Source organism: Callorhinus ursinus, unplaced genomic scaffold (assembly GCF_003265705.2).
Source record: "Callorhinus ursinus isolate GAN/ISIS: 27379988/994484 unplaced genomic scaffold, GSC_fseal_2.0 scaffold15, whole genome shotgun sequence".
NCBI classification, from domain to species: domain Eukaryota; kingdom Metazoa; phylum Chordata; class Mammalia; order Carnivora; family Otariidae; genus Callorhinus; species Callorhinus ursinus.
This window is the reverse complement of record NW_027397077.1, coordinates 18270982-18290599: the sequence shown is the minus strand read 5'-3', so window position 1 is coordinate 18290599 and position 19618 is coordinate 18270982. Positions and strand designations below refer to the sequence as shown.

The window sequence follows — 19618 nt, the reverse complement described above, 5'->3', positions numbered from 1 at the left end:
TCATTCGGAGTGGGGGAAGGGAGCATTTTAAGTTTTGCTCTTTGGTCAATGATTACTTGATATATCACTTGCGATGAGTCTCCTTTTAATGTCTGTTTCTCAACTAATAACTGTTAATCACATCATACATCCCTAAAGTCGGATGTTTTTGAGAATTGTTCTATTTTTACTACCACCCAAACAGTCTTCAGCAGTTAGTGGGGTCTTGGTTACTGTTGGTTTGGGGGGGGGCGGTTGATTTTGGTTTTTGTTTTATTTTGTTTCATTTAAGTTTTCTTGTTCGATCTTTGCTCAGACCCAAGAACTTTAGCTGCTAGGTGAGAACTCCTGTCTGCTTTCCTGAGCCTTGTTGCTAGTCTTTATGTTATTCTGGTTTGTTCCTTCTTACCCTGCTAACTTCTAGCTGGACTGAAGGGTAAGTGTTCCCCTATAGTTAGCACAGCTCAGATAATCAGACTAGATTATCTGACACCTGCAATGTGCTTCCTCCCTCTCCTCTTAAATCTCCCTCATGTCTAGACTTTGTAGTAAAACTTTTCATGTTATTTTCCTGACCATAGGTTTGAAATGTAAGCTTCCATAATGAAACTAGGATGCATGTGATGTGTGCATAATTGCCTCCTCTCCTTGGCTTTCATATTGGCATCAAATGATCCTCTGAGTAAAGCCAACCATTAACATCTCCTAATTTTTTTTCATTCTAAGAATATTAATTAGCATCACAACAAAATGGCAAATGATGCCTTTGTTTCATGGAATTCACAGCTACCTGACTGCTTAATGCCTGAAAACAGATCATTTTGCACTCTGATAATGTGTTGTTGTTCTTCCTCTTCCATTCCAAAGATGAGAATGGTCAGCTGTACCTGTGGGGTGGTAACCATGGATACCTTAACAAATAGAAAGGTGGGGTAGGACACCCAAAGATGTTAACTGAATAAGATTTCAAGAAACTGCAGAATACAATGAATAAAGTAAATGCATTATTTGAACACTAAAGAGTTCCTTCTACCTGACTTGAGGGTGCGCTCTAAGTAAGACCCAATAGAAGATTAATTTTGAAAGGAGAGCTATAATACGTGGGACCACCACACACAAAAACAGGAAATTAAGGACATGATTGAGTCCATGTAGCTTTTTCACAGAAGCTTCAGATTCACAATCTCACAATACCATGGAGGGTTTGAACCTCTGGTCTTGGATATCTCCCTGCTATTCCCCCAACCATGAAGATAACAATAGCTTTTTTGACGTCATCTGTATTGGTATTAATTTTTCTAAAAATACACCTGTAAGAGAAAAAAGAAACTTTAAAACTTAGAAAAACCTTTCTCTTCGCTATTTGAGTTACTAATGAAAGAGAATCTACAATTCCTTTATTCATATAGGGAAAAGCTGTCCACCCAAGGTGTTGAGGGAAGACTTAACCTTAGAAGGAAACAGAAAAACCAGTCAAGAGAGCAGGCAAATATGTACTTGAGTATTCTGAATGCTGATTTAGAAACTGTAGGTCATATCAATCCTCCTGCCCATTTAATAATAGTACTTTCTTCTAATTCTTTCTGTTTCTTTAATTTGCTTTCTTTACCCCTTTCTTTCTTTTTTCTTTTGTTTTGCGTAAATGTACCCCTAGCTAGCAGACAGATTTTTTTCACCACTCCAAGCAGATACTTAATTTAACTTTACTTTACTTTGAAAGTCTGATGAGGCATTTTAAAAACTTACCATAGAATGTGAATATAGTGGGAATTTAGGATTTTGCTATACCTTTTTTTTTTTTAAAGAATGAAAGAAAGGATGGGTGAATAGATGACTGAATGAAATCTGTTCTGAGAGAATTTACATATATTTGCACAACAATGCATTGCTATCCTAGTAGATTTCCAAATAGTCTTTTGCCTTTATTCCTTTCTATAGTTTTATCTCATGAGAGTTTTGCTGTATCTTCTTGTATTGTCAACTTGCAGTTGCTACGTTGCAGGAATGCAATATCAAAGAATTAACTCAATGTCAAATTAATTTGCATGACCCCAAACTACACTGTAAATCATTTTCCTTCTCGTTGCAAAAGTAAATGACTTTTTAAAAAAGAAATAGACTCCCAAAATCAGGTCGAAAATTTTCCAAACGCCATGACATGATCTACATAGTCCATGTTAAATGAAGGCTCATTTCTTTGTGAACTACTTCAGGCACATTTTAAATGTATTATTCACTCATCAGCTGAGCACACTCATGTCATATAGTGATTTACAATAAGATACGTTATTAATTAGCCAACTACAGAAAGTTTATAATTTTGCTCATGGCACAGGGAACATAAAGACATCATCGAGTACTCTGTAAATTAATTGAAAATGTAATAAATACAGCAGGGAAAGTTACAGATCATTTACTTATTCATTTTGAGATCATTGACAAAATTTCTGTTAGGAATTTTATTCAAAGTAACTGTCTTATAAGGAATTATAAAAATTAAATTGAAATAAACATCACATGTTTATCACCTTAGGTGTACTGCCATAGTAGTTTTAAATTCAAGATTTTTGCAAAACGCAATGTGGCCCTTCATAGCTTCCAAGAAGCCATTCTCTCTTGGCCATGCAAGTAGCTTGACTGAGTCAAGGGGACCATGAAGGAATTAAGTTGTTTCTCAAGGGCAGCAGGCATACGAGGACCAATCTTTTGCTTGCTGTGCAGAGCTCAGGCAGGGGACAACATCCCCTGGTTACTTGATCATGCCAACAAAAACTCTTCTAGAAAAATCCGTAAACCGCCAGTGCCATCAATCATTGTCATTTCTTTATTTCATGTCTTCTGATGAGGTTGACTACTGTCATTGCTCGTTATTGTCCAAACCATACATTCACTCGTGTACTGTCAAGCAGATATGACAAGCACACATTTTCCATATAAGAAAGATACAAAGTCACCTTTTAATTTGCAGTTTGGGTTCACAATGACTTTAGAGTCATATTAGCTATTCTTTTGCCTCTAGCATCCATCAGGAGCAACAACAGCCATAACTGTGCTCCACATTTCAGTGATAAAGTGGCACCTCTAGTTTATTATAAAAGGGGTTTATTAGAGAAAGGAGCCTCTCTTAGACAATTTATTAACGGTAGAATCATAATTATTTTCAACAGCAGAATTTCTTTTTCCCTAGCCTATGAGAAGTTTCAAAATGTAATATTACAAAATAAAAAGAGAGATTTGACCTTTTGTCCTCATTCCCTCAGCTGTTAGAATAATAGGAAAATCTCAATAAAATGAACATTTGAAAGCTGTATTAGTCCCACCAAGAAAATTACATTTGTCTGGTAGACCTTATTGTAAACTTATCTAAAACATTTTATATCTGAAACAAGATCACATAAATATGCTCGTTATTAAAACAAGAGATCATGAAAAATATTATATGTTTCCCATTGTAAGGAAGAAAAAGGAAACAAATATCACACATGAAATAAACCCAAACATCATGATGAGTTAAAGAACAACATAACTAGTAGGGCCATCAGTTAGTGACGTCACTTGAATTTGAATGAAGTAGATGAAATGAGAGTATAAAATCCACATAATCATACCACTTTAGAAACCAGTATTTTCCCAACATTCCTTAAATGCCAAACCAAAATTATTTCTGAGTAAACTTGGGGTAGTTTTGATGAGTTTCCACTCAAAAGTGTACCTGCCTTCCATAAGTCTTTGTGTCCATCAGCCTGCTTCTATGTCATGGATACCATTAATAAGACTTTTAAGTTTCTTAATATAGTTTAGGTATTTATATCAACTTGATTCATCCAAGGTTAGTCGGAAGTCTTGTCTATGCCCATGCTATACAGGGCTTGAGAATCATTATGCAATTAAGCCCCAGAAGTAAAACAAGTAGCATTGTTTGGAAGATGTGTTGAATTATGCCCTACCTGCAGAGCTTATAAAATTACACAGCTGATTTTTAGGACATTTGGAGCCCTTGCAGACCAAGGAAGGTTTAGGAACTATTCAGCCAGGTCTGGAAAAGGTAAAGGTTGAAGTCAGTTCTTAAAATGCAATCAATCCTTGATTTCTTTAAAAAGAAGAAGACATATTAATGAAAAAGAGCATTGGTATACATTTCCCAAGGCCAGAGATAATCCAAACATCTTTGGAGATTTCAGCAGCCACATTACCCTCCTAATTCTGTTTTGCACTCCCTAGTGTTCAAATTCATTTTCATTCTCCTGACACAAGCCAAACATTGGCACAGGAAGCAATCCTAAGGTGTCCTGAGTTCAGGAAGTAACTTTCTCATATTTTGCTTTGGGCTGTTTTCCCCTTGCTAACGTCAGCATTGGAGTTTTCTTTTTTTTCACCAACCAGTTCCAATTGTTTGTACGGGGGAAAATGGAGTTGCAAGGAGCATCTATTTTGTAATGTTCCACACTGTAGAAGAACAGACTGGGGCCGTGCAAGAATGACTATATGGTGTTGCTTGGGAAGCACCCACAAGTTCTTTGAAACAGAATTTGGAACAGCTGGACCACTGCAGTGTTTTATTTTAAAATAGACAACATATGTAATGCATATGGTCCTAGACATGTATGGAGACACAGGCAGACAATCTGAATGGTATCCAAAGACACCTGCACCTAGAATTCTGTTTCCTTCTATAAGATTTTTTTTCCCCCGAAGAGCACATGTTCCCACTTTTGGATTTGCAAGATGCCATCTGAATCCCCATGTGTGTGACTCCTTAATAAAGTCAATGGGAAGTTTCCTGGGATGGAAGTGTCAGAAAAAGTCAGTTAATGAACACCTCCTAAGGACCTGGCTCCTCTGGGAGCTGGCAGGGGAAAGAACAGATCAGAAAGTTGCCCTCAAGGAACATATTATCTATCAAAGGATTCAACTGTGTGTGGGTGTTCTGACCACTGAGAAATTGGAACATAACCAGCAAAAACACAGAGACAGGACGTGGGAATTAGTGGTACAGGGGCAGAGGAGAAGCACAAAGCAGAGAGATTGGGAATGCTCCCAGCTTCCTAGAAGCAATCTGGTTTAAGAAGCAACCTGTAACTAACATTAGCTATAAATGCAGAGACATCCTTGGCTTGCTGAAAACATTAAACAAACTGGCTTTGGGAGCACTAAGAAACCTGCCCACTGGCTCACAGCTAAGGTTTATCGAGCACTTACTATGTGCTAGGTGTCCAGGTGCTTGACAAGTCCTTCTCAGCAGAACCTCTCAGTAACCTTCCGAGGGTAGACTCAAACACTATTCTCAGCTTACATAGGAGGAGAAGGACACTCAGAAACACTAATCAACCTGCCTCACATCACATGCCTAGTAATGACAGGGTTGGCCTCAAATGTAGTCTTTGTGACCCCCTAAGCCCACCCACTTAACCACCTGCTAACCTAGCTCAAATACACTGTTCCCATTGAATTCAGTATATCAACATTTCATATAGAAAATATTTGTTGAAGTAGTGAATTTATTTATCTTAATGAAATAAATTCATTATTTTAACACGTACGTCTCGGGTGCCTACTATGTACCAGGTACCGAGGTATACCATTCTAGCTGCTGGGAATACAGCAGAGAGCAAAAGTACCAAAATTCCTGCTGGGATGGAGCTTAAAAATCAGATCCCTTCCTCTGACACCTTAAAATAGCATCCCTGGCCCCCCCGCTCCTTTTTCTTTTTCTGAATATAATCTCAGTGAAACTCTCAAAGATTTCATGGGAGCCAACCACCCTTTTAACCACTCTTGAGTTGTTGGAATCATTAAGATAATGAGCCTAAATCTGAGTAAATGATGATTTTGTGTAAGCAAAATCCAGAGGCTGCTCGTTTCACCTGCTGGAAATTCCCATTGCATTCAGCTCCATCTTACACATGTGGAAGTTGTGCAAGGGATCTTAAGGATGGTTAAATGACAGTGACCCCACCAAAGGAAGTGGACATTCGGCTCATTTCACACCCAAGGAAACTGAGTCTCAGAGAGAGCAAGAAGCCGCCATCCCACAGCTTATTTAAAAATAGAGCTCAAACTAGAGTCCAGATCTCCTAAAGCAGTCCCAGGCTCATCTACATGTGGACCAAGAGAGAGGAAAGGAAGAAAGGAAGAAAGGAAGAAGGAAAAAGGAATTTTTATGTTGACAGGGTTGCTTTCTGAAAAAGAAAGCAGGCTGATTTTAAGCATATTTTTCTGTAAGCCTGCTTTTTTAAAACATAAGTAAAAGCGAAATTGTTCTTTAGATGTACTCTCAGCCAGGAATTAGCCCCGTGAAGCTGTATTGTGATGCATCAGGGGGGTGGGGAGTGGGTCTCTATCCAGGTCCCTCAGAGGAGCCAAGTTGTCTTTTCAGCTCTGTTTCCTCAGTGGGCAGACAGCAAGGCGAAATAGTTCACCGCAAACTTTTCAAGAGGTTCAACAAATAACGAGAAAGAGACTTGAAACATGTGTCATATTTTTAACAGCTACGAAAGAGCACCCTTCTCTCTGAGCTAAATGACCAGTTGCACCATCGTAATTGAAGAGCAATAAAATAGCGAGCCAAACTGGCAAAGTAAGGCCTGGGCCGATTTGTCAGCTTGCAAGCCTCTTCTGAGAAATTCGAGAGCAAGAAGCTGGTGCTAGCCAAAATGCCTCATCTATCTGTTAAAATTGGGAGGCACGAGGTGGGTGAAGCTTTTTATGAGGATGAAATAGGATGAGCAATTTGTGTACCCCACTGTTATTTTTCCCAAACGCAACGGACCTGGGACTGACCAGAGGGTGGTGGGAGGGCATAATCTGTCCTGTGGGTTGGAGAGTGTCCCCTGGACTGCAGGACTGTCCTCCCGCTGGTGCAGAGCTAAAGTTGGAGCAGGTTTAAGATGAGTGCCTCGGGCCAGAGGAGCCTCACACAGACACACTCCTGAAGCAGCTGGCTTCCTCCCCAGCATCACCTTCCTGGCCACCTCTCTTCCTAACCATCCTGAGTCAAAGGAGAAATACAGCTTGGAGCCCAAACAGCCAACAAAAGAAATCCTCGTAGATAAAGCACCTAACCTGAAACTGAAAGCACTTTCTTGAAGACAAACCCGAGGCAGTTAACAGAGCAAAGAGAATTCTTTCTAGTATAATTCCCATACATGTGATATCCTTTCCAAAAGCTTATGTTGCATCATCCTAATGGAGCAATTTGGCTATTAAAATATACATTCTTCAACTTGTCTTCTGGAAACCATTGCTTCTGTGTGTCTAGGACATAAACAACACATCCTGTTCAAACACTGACCACTTGCTGCTTCTATGGAAAATGACTAGAGATTTAAAAAAACCGAACAGTAAGAGGGCAAAAATCTGACATACCATGGATTTAGGTCTGAAGGATACACAAAACCAATAATGTGATAAGAAATCATCTTCTTAACGTCACCCTGCTACCAAAACTCAAGTTTTCAGTCATACCCCAAGTATGGAAGGGGGGAAAAACTGCCTGGGATGAAGGCCATGTATGAAAATATATCCAAATACCCTCCCAAGTCAGAAATTGATTTTCCTCCTGTCCAGACAGCATCGCTGGTCCCGGGCAGGTCCCCATAATCCGGTAGAATACTGCATGCAAGGGGATGAATAAACTCTGGCTTAATTTGATATAAGATTCTTTTTCTTTGCAGTCTGCATATCAGGAGAGTGATTAAATATGAGGTGGAGTGAGCCGATTCCTTTAATGCGTAGGATCTTCATTCCTACCTCTTCAGGATTTACTTGGTCTCCCTTGAGTTGAATTCTGAGTTATTTTGCCGACTGAGTATAGAGCATTTTAGTTACACATATTGAGATTAATTAGTTAGCCCTTAGGAGGTTTTGCTTGCAGCCTTCACCCTGTAAGAAAAAGTGTGAATACATTGAGACTATTAATTCACAATAAATGGCAGATCATAGCCCTTGCTGAGTAAATCTGTTTGTCTCCTCCATAAGCTTTGCTAACTGTAAGCAAACTATAAGGCAATGACCTTGGCTATCACAAACTAAATTCCCATTTAACTTATTCTCCAGGTTTCAAGGAAAATCTTTTGTTATTATTATTTTTTTTTAATTTTGGAGGGTTGGGACCCAAATCTTTTGTGAAACCAAATTGGCAATGGGAATGGGGAAGGGGAGGATACAAATATTGTCACGTTGCTGAAAATCAGCATACCCCTTTTTCCAGCTAATCCCAATAATTGTAGAGAAATTGCTCTAGACATAACCACTGGAATGGCAGAATCTATTAAAAAAAAACTAAAAAAAAAAGCTAAATAGGCTTTTATAAGCAAAGATCCGATCTGCTTTCAGTGTTTGGTGAAATACAGGCGAAGTTACGGTCGTGTGCTTAGTTTTTAAAGAACAACATAAATGCACTGGAATTGTGATCATTTGATAAACATGTTGATGCCAATATATTTTTGCCTAAATGCAATAAACTCACCAGTGAGTGATGCAAGTTGACAATGGGAGGTAAAAAGAGTATCTTGCGGATGTTGGTGGGAGGCAACGGGGGCGGGGGGAGCAGCTAGCGTTCATAATGCCTAGTGAATTCCTGTGTATTTGAAATGTCAAAGAAAATGTGATGTGTTTCTCTAAATTGTGTCTCTCTCTACATGTATAAATGAACAGACGCAGATAGAGCTCAAAAACATGGCATGGATGAATTTATCTCTTCCAACCCCTGTAACTTTGACCACGCTTCCCTCTTTGAGATGGTGCAACGCCTTACTTTGGATCACAGACTTAATGATTCGTATTCTTGCCTGGCAAGTATATTCTTTGGTCTACAGCAATTTAAACCTGATAACGGTTTTTTTTTTAATAAAAAAATCTCTCTACCTTTCTATCAGAAGCTCTTTTTCTCCATTTCAGAGCTCCTTTAACAATTAGAAATGTGTTCTTGATTTCCTGGGTGGAGATAGTTTTACTTACCAAAGAAAGAAGACAGAGCGGGAGGAAGTTATCAGTAGAGACGGATCCAATTCCCCAGCCTCCCTAGCTAAGCTTCCCCCTTTTCAGCTGCTACATGAGAAATATTCCCAAGAGGGTAATCGAGTTTGGCACCTGCTTGTGGAGAACTTGTAAAAATTGCCTCGGTTTCTTAGACTTTAAGATTCCTCCTCCTTTCCCTCCTCAGATGATAAGACCCTGTGCTTCTGTCTCAGAAATGAATGTGTTGTTTTTGCTTATTTTTAAAAAATTAAAATGATTTGTAAATAAACTTCACTTCGCTTTTCATAAGCTAAACTGGTTTGGGTTTGTTTGTTTGTTTGGATGGCTTCTAATTTTTTTCATAATATTCAAAGCATTTTTCACCCTTTGGGGGGAATTTTTTATGGTGTTTTAGACATTTGGAAGTCCAGCTCTCCAGCAAGAGCATTAACATTTCTTGAAATCCTGTTCTAAGCCTAGATTTGAATCATTTAAATCCAAGGGACAACTATTATGTCTTTTTAAAAATTCTGTCTTTATTGGATTCCTGAAGATATATTTTGGACTTTATACTAATCAAATTCAGAAGCCTAAAAAAGACCCCGTTTATTTCCTTCTACAAACCGTAAATTGTTACTTCATTTCTTAAAGGTAAATGATGTTAATCCCACTTTATAGATGGGAACAGTGAGGGGAAATAATGAAATTACTTTACACAGAAGAAAAGCCTCAGCCCTGACTCTAAACACCAAGGTTAATATATCTGTATTTTGCCAATATATAATTTACTAAGGTTAACATATTATTGACATTTATGTAAATATAATGAAAATCTGTTTCCTTTCTAAATGACATGGCTATTTCTTACATCTATTCTTACTACTTTTTATTCTAAATTCCATTTTTTTCCTGTAACCAGAAGCCAAACTATTAAAAATAGTAGATAAAATGTCTTAAAAACAGAAATGGGATTATACGGAATAATTTATTAATCTGCGTCTCATAAAAGATTCATTGATGATCTCGGGTTTAGAATCACTTCATCAGAAGAATCTGAACTTTGCCAAATTGGAAGGGAACACTTCACTTTGACTTTAAAAAAAAAAAAAAAAAGCTTACCTTGCATTGCAAGGCAATTTTTCTCAAATGTGTTTCCTATGATTATGTGATTATTCATGTAATTATAAATTGCATTCATGAAAGTTGTAAGACTATGCCACTGAGCTTAATTCCTATTCTCTTGAGGAATTTTTTTAAAAATGTATTATTTTCAAGACCTTTTTCACATCATTTTAAAAACAATTTTCTTTTTCGCTAAGAGATTCAGTCACTAAGGAGAGTTAGCAAATGCCCTCTAAAAAATTAAACCAGAAGTGAAGTTGTGAAGCTTGCCTCCTATTAATCATGTATAGGCTTAAAAATATGCTCCAAAACACAAAATTCATTATAAATATCATAAAATAGTTTCCTTCTGTATTTGTATACCTGGATCTATTAATCATTATCCCAAAATTTCAGAAAATAACAGCAATTAAAAGGACCTTATCTTCTGCCTCTATATATTTCATTTTCTCATTATTACAATCTTTTTTTTTTTTCAGTTAGTTTTGGAGACCGACCAGCAGGGATACATAAATTTTTCTGTGTCTTCGACTGAGTTCCTAATTGATATTTCTTCAACTCTTTTCAAAGCAGCTATTTTGGCATCTACAAAAGACTTGGTGTCATCTGAGTCGTAGAAAATATATTTTAATCTTTCACAGCAGTGTTGTTTCTAAGATTTAGCATTTGGGGTAGCAGATGGAGTGGCAAAGAAGTTGCCTATAGGGGCAGCCCACTGCCTCGACTACTCTCCCGCCCTCTGCAGTAACTTATAATTTGAAATAGGAAAGATGCCGTCTTTCGTTGGATGTATTGCTGAGCTGCATGTTGTCAATCGAAGAGTCCCCAGATCACTAATACAAGATCAGAGTACTGCAGAGGCCTTTCTCACTGCGCTTCTGTGGCCTGTACCTGCCTCCTCACCCCACCCCCCGCACCCACAAAACCCGCCATCACTTTCTCCTTTTGCCTCTTCTCTCCCAAGATGGAGCGATATTCACAAGACTCAGAGAGGACCCTCAAAGTACAATTAAATATATATTTAAAACAATTCTAAATTCCCAGCTTACAAAGTACCAACCTAAATTGGTTTACAGGTTGCCCCCCTACCCCCACCACTATCCAAAAGTTCACTCTAGGCCACTTTGCTTTTATGAAAAGACCTATATTAGTACTTGTTTTCAATAACTAAAAGAGATCCAAAGAGGATTTTCACTTTTACGAAATGGTGATTGCTTCTTCATTTGACACCATTTTGGCTTATGAAAGGTTTTGTAGGAACACTCCATTTTCAGATAACAAGGGAAACCTGTATCTTTTTGCTTCTGAAAGGTACTAAAACCAAAAGAAGTGATTTGATTTGTGGCTTGGTTGATGGGTGACCTTGAGTGGCAAGCCACTTAACCTTTCTGAGCATCTATTTTTTTTAAGTGCATCATGGAGGCAGTGATTTCTATGCCATCATGCTTCCCAGTCTGCTCTGAATCAGAGATCCCATCCAGGTTCTCTTTTATAGCAGAGTTTCATATGGTCATAGAGCAAGCAAATAAATAATAAGAAAACAAATAATTGCCAGAGGAAAAAATGAAACAAGATGCTAAGCCAGGACACCAGAAGCACCTCTGAGTTTAATTGAATCATGTCTGATTCATACCTTGAAAACTTAGTCATGTTGCTCTCTTTACAAAGTTGTGTCATTATCCTCATTTTAAAATTTAAAAAGGATTGTCTTTCAAAGTGAAAGAGTTTATGAAGTCCTGGCATGTATGTAGACCAATCCTAATATTTCTTAATGCTTCAGAGTAGGAAAAACAGAAGACTTTGAGTAAGCCAGCACTGCTTCTGTTTTGTATTATCTGCGAGTCACTTAGCAGCCCTGATCTCTTCCCTTATCTATAAGATGAAGATAAACCTACCCTGCCCACCTCAGGAGACTGCTATGGGGTTCAAGTGGAAGTTCTTTGTGTAAAGCATGATACCAATTTAAGACCTCATGTTATTATTTCCTCTTATCAGTAACCAAGATTTCACCCTGTCCCCACTCCAATGCTTTTGGAAGGTGTATGGCTCAGTGTTAGAGCAGCAGGTGAGATTCTGTTTCTGGAATCATGCTGTCTGCTAATCCAGACTCCAGCACGTGCTAGCTCTGGGATCCTAGGGAAATTCCATGTCTTCCCTCAACTCGATTTTCCCACCCATCCAACAGGGATAACAGGACCTACCTCACAGGGCTGGTACAAGGGTTAAAGCGGCCAACTCTCACGAAGGGGTCAGCACAGTGGCTGGCACTTAGAAGAAATCAAAATGTGTTGAATCTGGCAATTTTTGAACCCCCTTCTCCAGTCACCCCCAACTGTAGCAACTCTCAAAAAATAAATAAATAAATAAATAATAAACCCACCACCACAAACAAAAACCTGTATTTAAAAGAAAGTCTCTCCTTTATTCCCCAAACAGGGCTGGTTCAGTCCTGGCCAGGTGTTTGTCTTAGACGAGTATTGCGCCCGAAATGGAGTTCGAGGGTGTCACCGACATCTCTGCTACCTCAGAGACTTGCTTGAACGGGCAGAAAATGGCGCCATGATTGACCCCACCCTCCTCCACTACAGTTTCGCCTTCTGTGCATCCCATGTCCACGGGAACAGGTAAGCACTTGTCCAGAAGTATTCCTCCAAAAAAAAAAAAAACAAAACTTTTTTTTAAGGCACTGGCAAGGGTTTATGGCTGGTCCTGCTTTTAGAATTATCTCTAACTTTGTGTCCATTCCCATTCCTTCTGTAGCACACACATGAACACAAAGGTCTTAGTTTCTTCTCCTTTCAAGGAACTTAAAAGACATGGCAAACAGAACTTCTAAAGTGGTCTCTGAAGGTAGAACAATCTAGGTTTAAATCATGGCTCCTCCATGTACTAGCAAAGATGCTGGATGGTAATGAAACCCTCCATGCCACAGTTTTGTCATCTGTAAAACAGGGATTGTAGTGTCCTCATGGCATTGTTGAGAGGATGCAGGTGGCTCAGGAACATGCCTGGAACATGGCAAGAGCATCATAAATGTTTACCTTTGTTGTTCTCATAAACATAAATGTTTACCTTTGTTGTTTACCTTTGTTGTTCTCATGATTATCATTCATTCCATAGATATTTAACGATTACTTACTGAGTGCCAGGCTCACTCAGTGAGCAAACAAGACACCAAACAAGGACAGGGTTACATAGAGATTGGTGCTCTGACGACAAGGAATAATATTCCATACTAGCATTTAATAAAGGAAGATAGCTCAGACAGGGTGTTAGGATGGCAGGGAGGGTGTCCCTGAGGAAGAGAGGCTTGGGCTGAGAACTGAAGCATGTGTAGGAGTTGAGTGCTTCCAGGCAAAAGGAGCAGCATGTACAAATGCCCTGCCGAAGGAGGAAGCCAAGCACACTTCCAGAGCTGAAATAAGCTAGGTGAAGCTGGAAGGCAAAGATAATCATAACACTTACAGTTTAACCATGGAGCTGGGAAGAACTTCAGAGATCACAGTGTAACCAACCCCCTCATTTTATAGGTTTTATAGACCAGAACATCAGTTCTAACTCCATACTAAGTACTCTCTTTCTTTAGACGTTGCCCAGCTCCTGGAGGAAAAGATCCATGTTCTGAATAATGCAAAGCAGCAAATAATTTAGGAACATTACCATTTGGCTCTGAAGACATGGAATAAATTTCCACATTGCCACAGCCAGTTTACTATCCCAATGTATGTAGCCTCATGTTACTAGGAAGACAAGCCTGCATTACCTCAAGCACCTCAACCAATAGCCAGGAAAGGCATATCCAGGAAAAACTAGGTGGTTTCAGAAACCCAGAAAAGTTGGTGCTGTGGGGAAATTCACTTGTGGGAGAATCCCGAACTGACTGCATTTATTTTAAATCAGACTGTCAGTTATCTTCATCTTTGCAAGCTAGATGACTCTGAAATATCTGTGGGATTTGTCCTGTGCTTTTCTTCTCTCTAGCACTGGTAGGTTTTATGAGATGCAACTTCAACATATAGAACTAAGTTAACAATAGCATTGTAGGTTTGAATATTTAACAGGAAACAAGGTTTCATCACCTCCCATTGTTATAAGGTTTGCTAGCCCAGCACATGACCTTTTATTTACATAAAAAATATTTATGAAAACTCTGATACCTGAAGAGTATCTGTGCATAACTCTGCTTTTTATAAATATGTACACTTTGATGACTATCTGTTACAGCCTCTTGGACTGAATTCTTTAAAGAGAGAGAGAGAAGTTGCATTATATTCTCTGGGTTGTCACACTGTATTCTACATATGTTACTGAATAAGAAAGTGTTATAAAATAATGAAGTGTTTTTGTAAACTCCCTGGTAAACATCATCATGAATTATGATACACATTGTCTGGATTTCATATTGTAAGACTGCCACTTGATTCACAGTTAGGTTTATACATCTTGTCATGGAAACAGTTTTGGATTTCTTATTTTCTTTTCAGTTCCGATTTTCCTTATGCAAGTTTGCATCTTTTTTTTTTTTTTGCTTATTATTTTAGTTTGAATGCATTTGCTCTTGCTGTTTGATGCATCCTTCTTTTTCTTTCTTTTGTTTGTGCATGCATGTGTGCTCTTGGTTCTCCTGTGGCTGGCCACCCTCTGTGCATGCCCCATGCGACCACCCCCCCTCCAAAGTCAACAAATGCATGTATACCATAGTGGGCTGCCACCAAATACAGACCCTCAAGGGAGCAAAACTCCCTCCCCATCTGAACCAGAGGCTAAAAAAGATACCAAAAAGGAATCAAAAAAAAGAAAAGATTACAAAACCCAGGCAAATCCAGAGCCCAAAAGGTAAGAAGTTACGCGTGCTTTGGCTTGTGTTTTACAATATCTGTGACATTCCCCCCATCCATGCCATGACTTCCACCTTAGCAAACAGCGAGCTTTGTGTATTTCTGAAGTCTCTGTTACTTTAAGGTTTTTCAAGGTACTCTTTAAAAGAAAATCGTAGCAATGGGCAAAATACCATGCATTAGGACTGAATTTGAGTCAGGTGTTTAGTGACTCTTAAAACATATTCATATTGAAAAAACTGAGCAATATGTAAACAGAATCATGAATGAGATTGCTTCTTTAGTGGCATCTAGTTAAGGGCCTGATACCTTACCAAGTCATTCATAATAAGCAACCCATGCTTTATAATTTTGAAATTATGTTTAAGGAGCAAATAGAATGGGTTGTCATAAGCTGGGTCTATACATTTATAGTAACTCCATCATTTTTAGCAAACCCTTCTCAGTTCCACATTGATTTCATGAAACAAAGCTATCTTTAGATAAAGATTTATAATAAAAACACAAAATAAAACCTATCACTAAATGAATAGCTCTTAGTAGAATCACTTATGTAATGAGGTCACCTTGAAGCCACTTTCAAGTTCTAAAATTATATTTATCCTCTTCTGTTTTCTTTGTCCGTTAGGGCCGCTTTCATTGTGAATTGATAAAATGACAAATTGGTAGCTTTTTCCCCTTTTAAACTAGATTTGTAATTATTTCTAGTGTTACCCTTATGTCCTCCTTCACCTTCTCTACCCTCACCACAAATTAACATTGACATTTAAAAATTATTATTTTTTTTAATTTTGTTGTTGTGGTTTTGAAACTGACATTCTGACCCTGGCATTGCCAAGTGACACAAAGTTCACAAGCAGGTATGTTTTATGTTTCAGTATGAATTTGTTCACTGGAATATTTCTAGGTCCTGAAATATATACAGTTCACTTGTAGGCAAACTGAATGAAAATACCAACTTTCACTTCCTAGAGAATGTGGCAGGCTATCAATCAACATGTCCAGGTCTGTTAGTGAAGGTCAAAAAAAGCCCTGATTCCATGTGGACCCCTATTTTTCAAACTTGCAGTATGTAAGGATGGAGGTGAAGTGAAGTTTCTGTTTGTGTTTCCCTATGAGAGTCAGACTGCAGGGCAAGGGTAGCTTGCAGCCAGTAAGAAAGCACATAGAGAATGTTACAGGTACTTGAAAGAAGCCTCTCTGGATGCTGTCCAAGGTGCTGCTCTTAGAGTGCTCAGCATTGAAACACAAAGTAAACCACCACACTTGACCAAGCCTACCCTGTGCCAGGAAAAACTATCAGAAAGGATCTTGAATGGTACTTTAAGAAGCTTATGTGTGTTCCAGGGTCTATGTGTGTATTTCATTTTTAATGCAGAAGAAATCATAATATTAAGTATCAGTTGTGTAGCACTCCACAGTTTATGCTTTTATACATTCCATCTGATTTGCTGTAACATTTTTCAGGTCAGCTATTTTTTACAACCATTTTGTAGAGGATGAAACTGAATGTCTACAAATATAAGTGGCAAACTCAGATATTCTGGGTCCAAAGCTCTTCCTCTTTGCACTACATCAGCATTTGTGTAGATTCTAGAGATCTGAGTATTAGAGTCTGTTTGGCATGAATCTAGAATTATTTTATCTATTTCTGTACCTCAGTTTTCTCATCTGCAGAATGAACACATAGAATCATAGCATCTGTGATTTCCCATCAACCTCTAAAATTATCTTTATGGATTATAATAACAAAAGAAACAAGCCATTGTCATATTCCATAAATAAAGTTTAATTCAAGTAAGGGTAATTGCTGCCACTTAATAAGTGCTTGCTATATGCCAGGCACTATGTGAAGTGCTGTTAGATTCATCATCTCATTTTATCCTCATTACATCCCTGTGAAGTATTAATATTAGCTTCATCTAACATCTGAGGAGTTTGAGGCTCAGATAAGTTTAGTCATTTACTCTGTAGCAAACAAGTATGTGATCCTAATTCAAACACAGGTAGTCTGACTTAGGAGCTTGCATTTGTGGATTGTGTATGATGCCAAATTCAGCCATTTGATATGAGATTCAACATTTCAAGGCTAGATAGTATAGCAGTCATCTGAATTGATTTAAGGGTTTTCCATTTTTGTCCTAAAGATGTCCAAAATCAACATGTCTCCCCTGGTAATTTTGGCCTTGTGAAGAGAACAAAAGTATATCTGGAGTTTTAGACCACATAAGGGCAGAGTCTTTTGAACATTAATTAACAACCTTTTGGTATAGGGAAACCATTTTCCTAACCTCTTTCACCAGGATGAACACTATTTGCATGCGGAGATATTATGTATTCTTTGGCCCAGATTAAGAAGGCAGTCATGACTCATGGAAACAAATTACCCTTTAACTGAATTTGACTGAACAAAAGAACCCATTCCTATCATCACCTCATAACCAGCTTCAGATTAGGTAAAGTGTAACTTTTTACATAATTATCAACTTCTTACCTATTAATAACTAGCAGACCCAAAGGTGGAGGCAGAGCCCTGCCCTGTTGCAGCTGGAAATCATGAATGACCACTCAGCTGCTGATGACTGAGTTTATCCCACCTTCTCTGGAAGCCTGCACCACATCTCCATATGCCTATGTGAATCCACAACATCTAATCAAAAGTAGACATATCTGGTCAATCAGGAAGATGATTGCCATTTATAATTCCAGGCACTGGAAGATATGGAAACATCCACATGTTTGGCATCTTTGAGAACAGTGGTTCTTGACTCGGGGGAAGGAGGGGGTGATCTTCCCCCCCAGGGGACATTTGACAATGTCTGGAGACATTTTTGAGTGTCACGCTGGGGAGGGGAGGACAATAGTTGTTCTCATGTCAGCTAGTGGGTAGAGGCCAAGGATGTTTCTTAATATCCTACAATGCACAGGACAGCCCTCTGCAAACAAAGTCCAAAAAACCGAACTCCCAGGTGATGGGTTGAATTTCTCCTTTTTACTTGGATTTTTTTGTTTCTTTTACACAACCTTATTCTATGTCTAAAGGCCTAAGAGTTTCCACCACTGATTTTCACCTTGTGCAGTAGTTCTCACACTGTAGTCTACATATAAATCACATAGGGAGCTTGTTAAAATGGAGAGTACTAGATCCTATCCTTAGATAATTTGATTCAGCAAGCCTTAGGTGGAGCCAGGCATCTGTACTTTTAATCAGGTTCCTCCCCAGGTAATTATAAGGCATTTGGTCCTCAGATCTCACTTAGTTAAGGCCTTGGTTGTCAAACTTGACTACACATTGGAATCACTTAGAGAGCCTAAGAAATGCTGATACCCTAGCCCCACCTGCAGAGGTTCTGGTTTAATTAATCTGGGATATGGCCTAAGTATCACATTCTAAAAATCTCCCCCTAGTGATTCTAATAGGCAGCAGTGTTTAAGAACCAGTGACTGAGGGGGCGCCCCGGTGGCTCAGTCAGTTGGTCATCTGGCTCTTGATTTTGCCTCAGGTCTTGATCCTGGAATGGAGCTCTGCATTGGGCCCTGTGCCTACCTGGGAGTCTGCTTGAGGATTCTCTCTCTCTCTCTCTCTCTCTCTCTCTCTGCCCCCCCCCGCTCACGTGCTCTCTCTCTGTCTCTGTCTTTCTCTCTCTCAAATAAATAAATAAATCTTTAAAAAAGAAAAAAGAACCACTGATTGAGGGAACATTAGTTTGGGCCAGCTCTTTAAAACTGAACCCATTTTCTCAAAGAGAGAAAGAAAAAGAAAATGTGAGTATGTTCAGCTGGTTGCACTTGGTGATCATAAAACCCACAGATGTAAATCGCTATATCTTCTCATTTTTAAATCAGCTCCTAAGGTTGCAGTACTTAATTTTCACCATAATATTTTTAGTATTCTTCTTAGATGACATTTAGATTAGCATCACTTTGGTCACTGTCCCACAGTGACAAGGCAATCAAACAGCTCCGAAGATTGCGAGTTGCGTCAATGTTCCTTGGATCCCTTTATTATTGGGATTGGAAATTTTTCTCATTTACATTATTATTTAACATTTCTTGAATGCCAGTGCTGCTCTTCACATATGGCCTGTGTAGAAAGTACATTGTATCAGCAATTAACAAATCCATAATGCCAACCGCCCCAATCCAAAGTAAGCTGCATAGATTAATGAGTCTGCAAGCAGATGTAAGAGAGCATGAGTTCTAGAAATCTTTGAAAACATGTCCCAGGATTCTTTCGGAAGATGTATCTGGAGCCAAGGTGCTGCTTCTGTGCAGAGACTCGCGATCCCTATGGGTTAGATTTGAGTTGCTGAATGATCCCATGGAATTCATTTTTCTCCTCTGTTACTCCACCAGTCCCCCTAAATCGGTGAGTAATTCCATCCACCTGGTTTCCCAAGGCAGAACCATGGGAGCTGTCCTAGACTCGTCCTTCTCCCTCAGCACATCACAAGGATTCAGTTACTGTGCTCCGTCAGTGCCCTTAAATATCCCTCCAGCCCATCCACTTCTTCTCTTCAGTGCTATGACCAGAGTTCAGGTGTCTGTCTTCTCCCCTGGACTACAGCAAATGCTTTGTTGACCATGTCCTTGCCTCCAGTGTTGGTTCCTCACTCCCAATCCATGTTGCATAATATGTTCTTTCATTTCTCTTCTGTGAATGCCTTCCTGGAAGTCAATCAGCCATTTTTGTGCATGTAGATGTTTCTCTTTCACTCCAA

General features: G+C 38.9%; 1 protein-coding gene across 13 annotated transcripts in view; it reads left to right on the top strand.

Moving 5' to 3' along the window:
* The window catches only part of CADPS (calcium dependent secretion activator), a 472068-nt gene that overhangs the window by 325920 nt on the left and 126530 nt on the right, over nt 1-19618 (top strand). For all 13 annotated transcript variants that reach the window (XM_073901482.1, XM_025885231.2, XM_025885232.2 and 10 more), the window contains exons 12-13: nt 8635-8771; nt 12496-12683. In XM_073901482.1, the coding sequence (XP_073757583.1) occupies nt 8635-8771; nt 12496-12683 (325 nt within the window). The remainder of the gene's footprint in view (nt 1-8634; nt 8772-12495; nt 12684-19618) is intronic.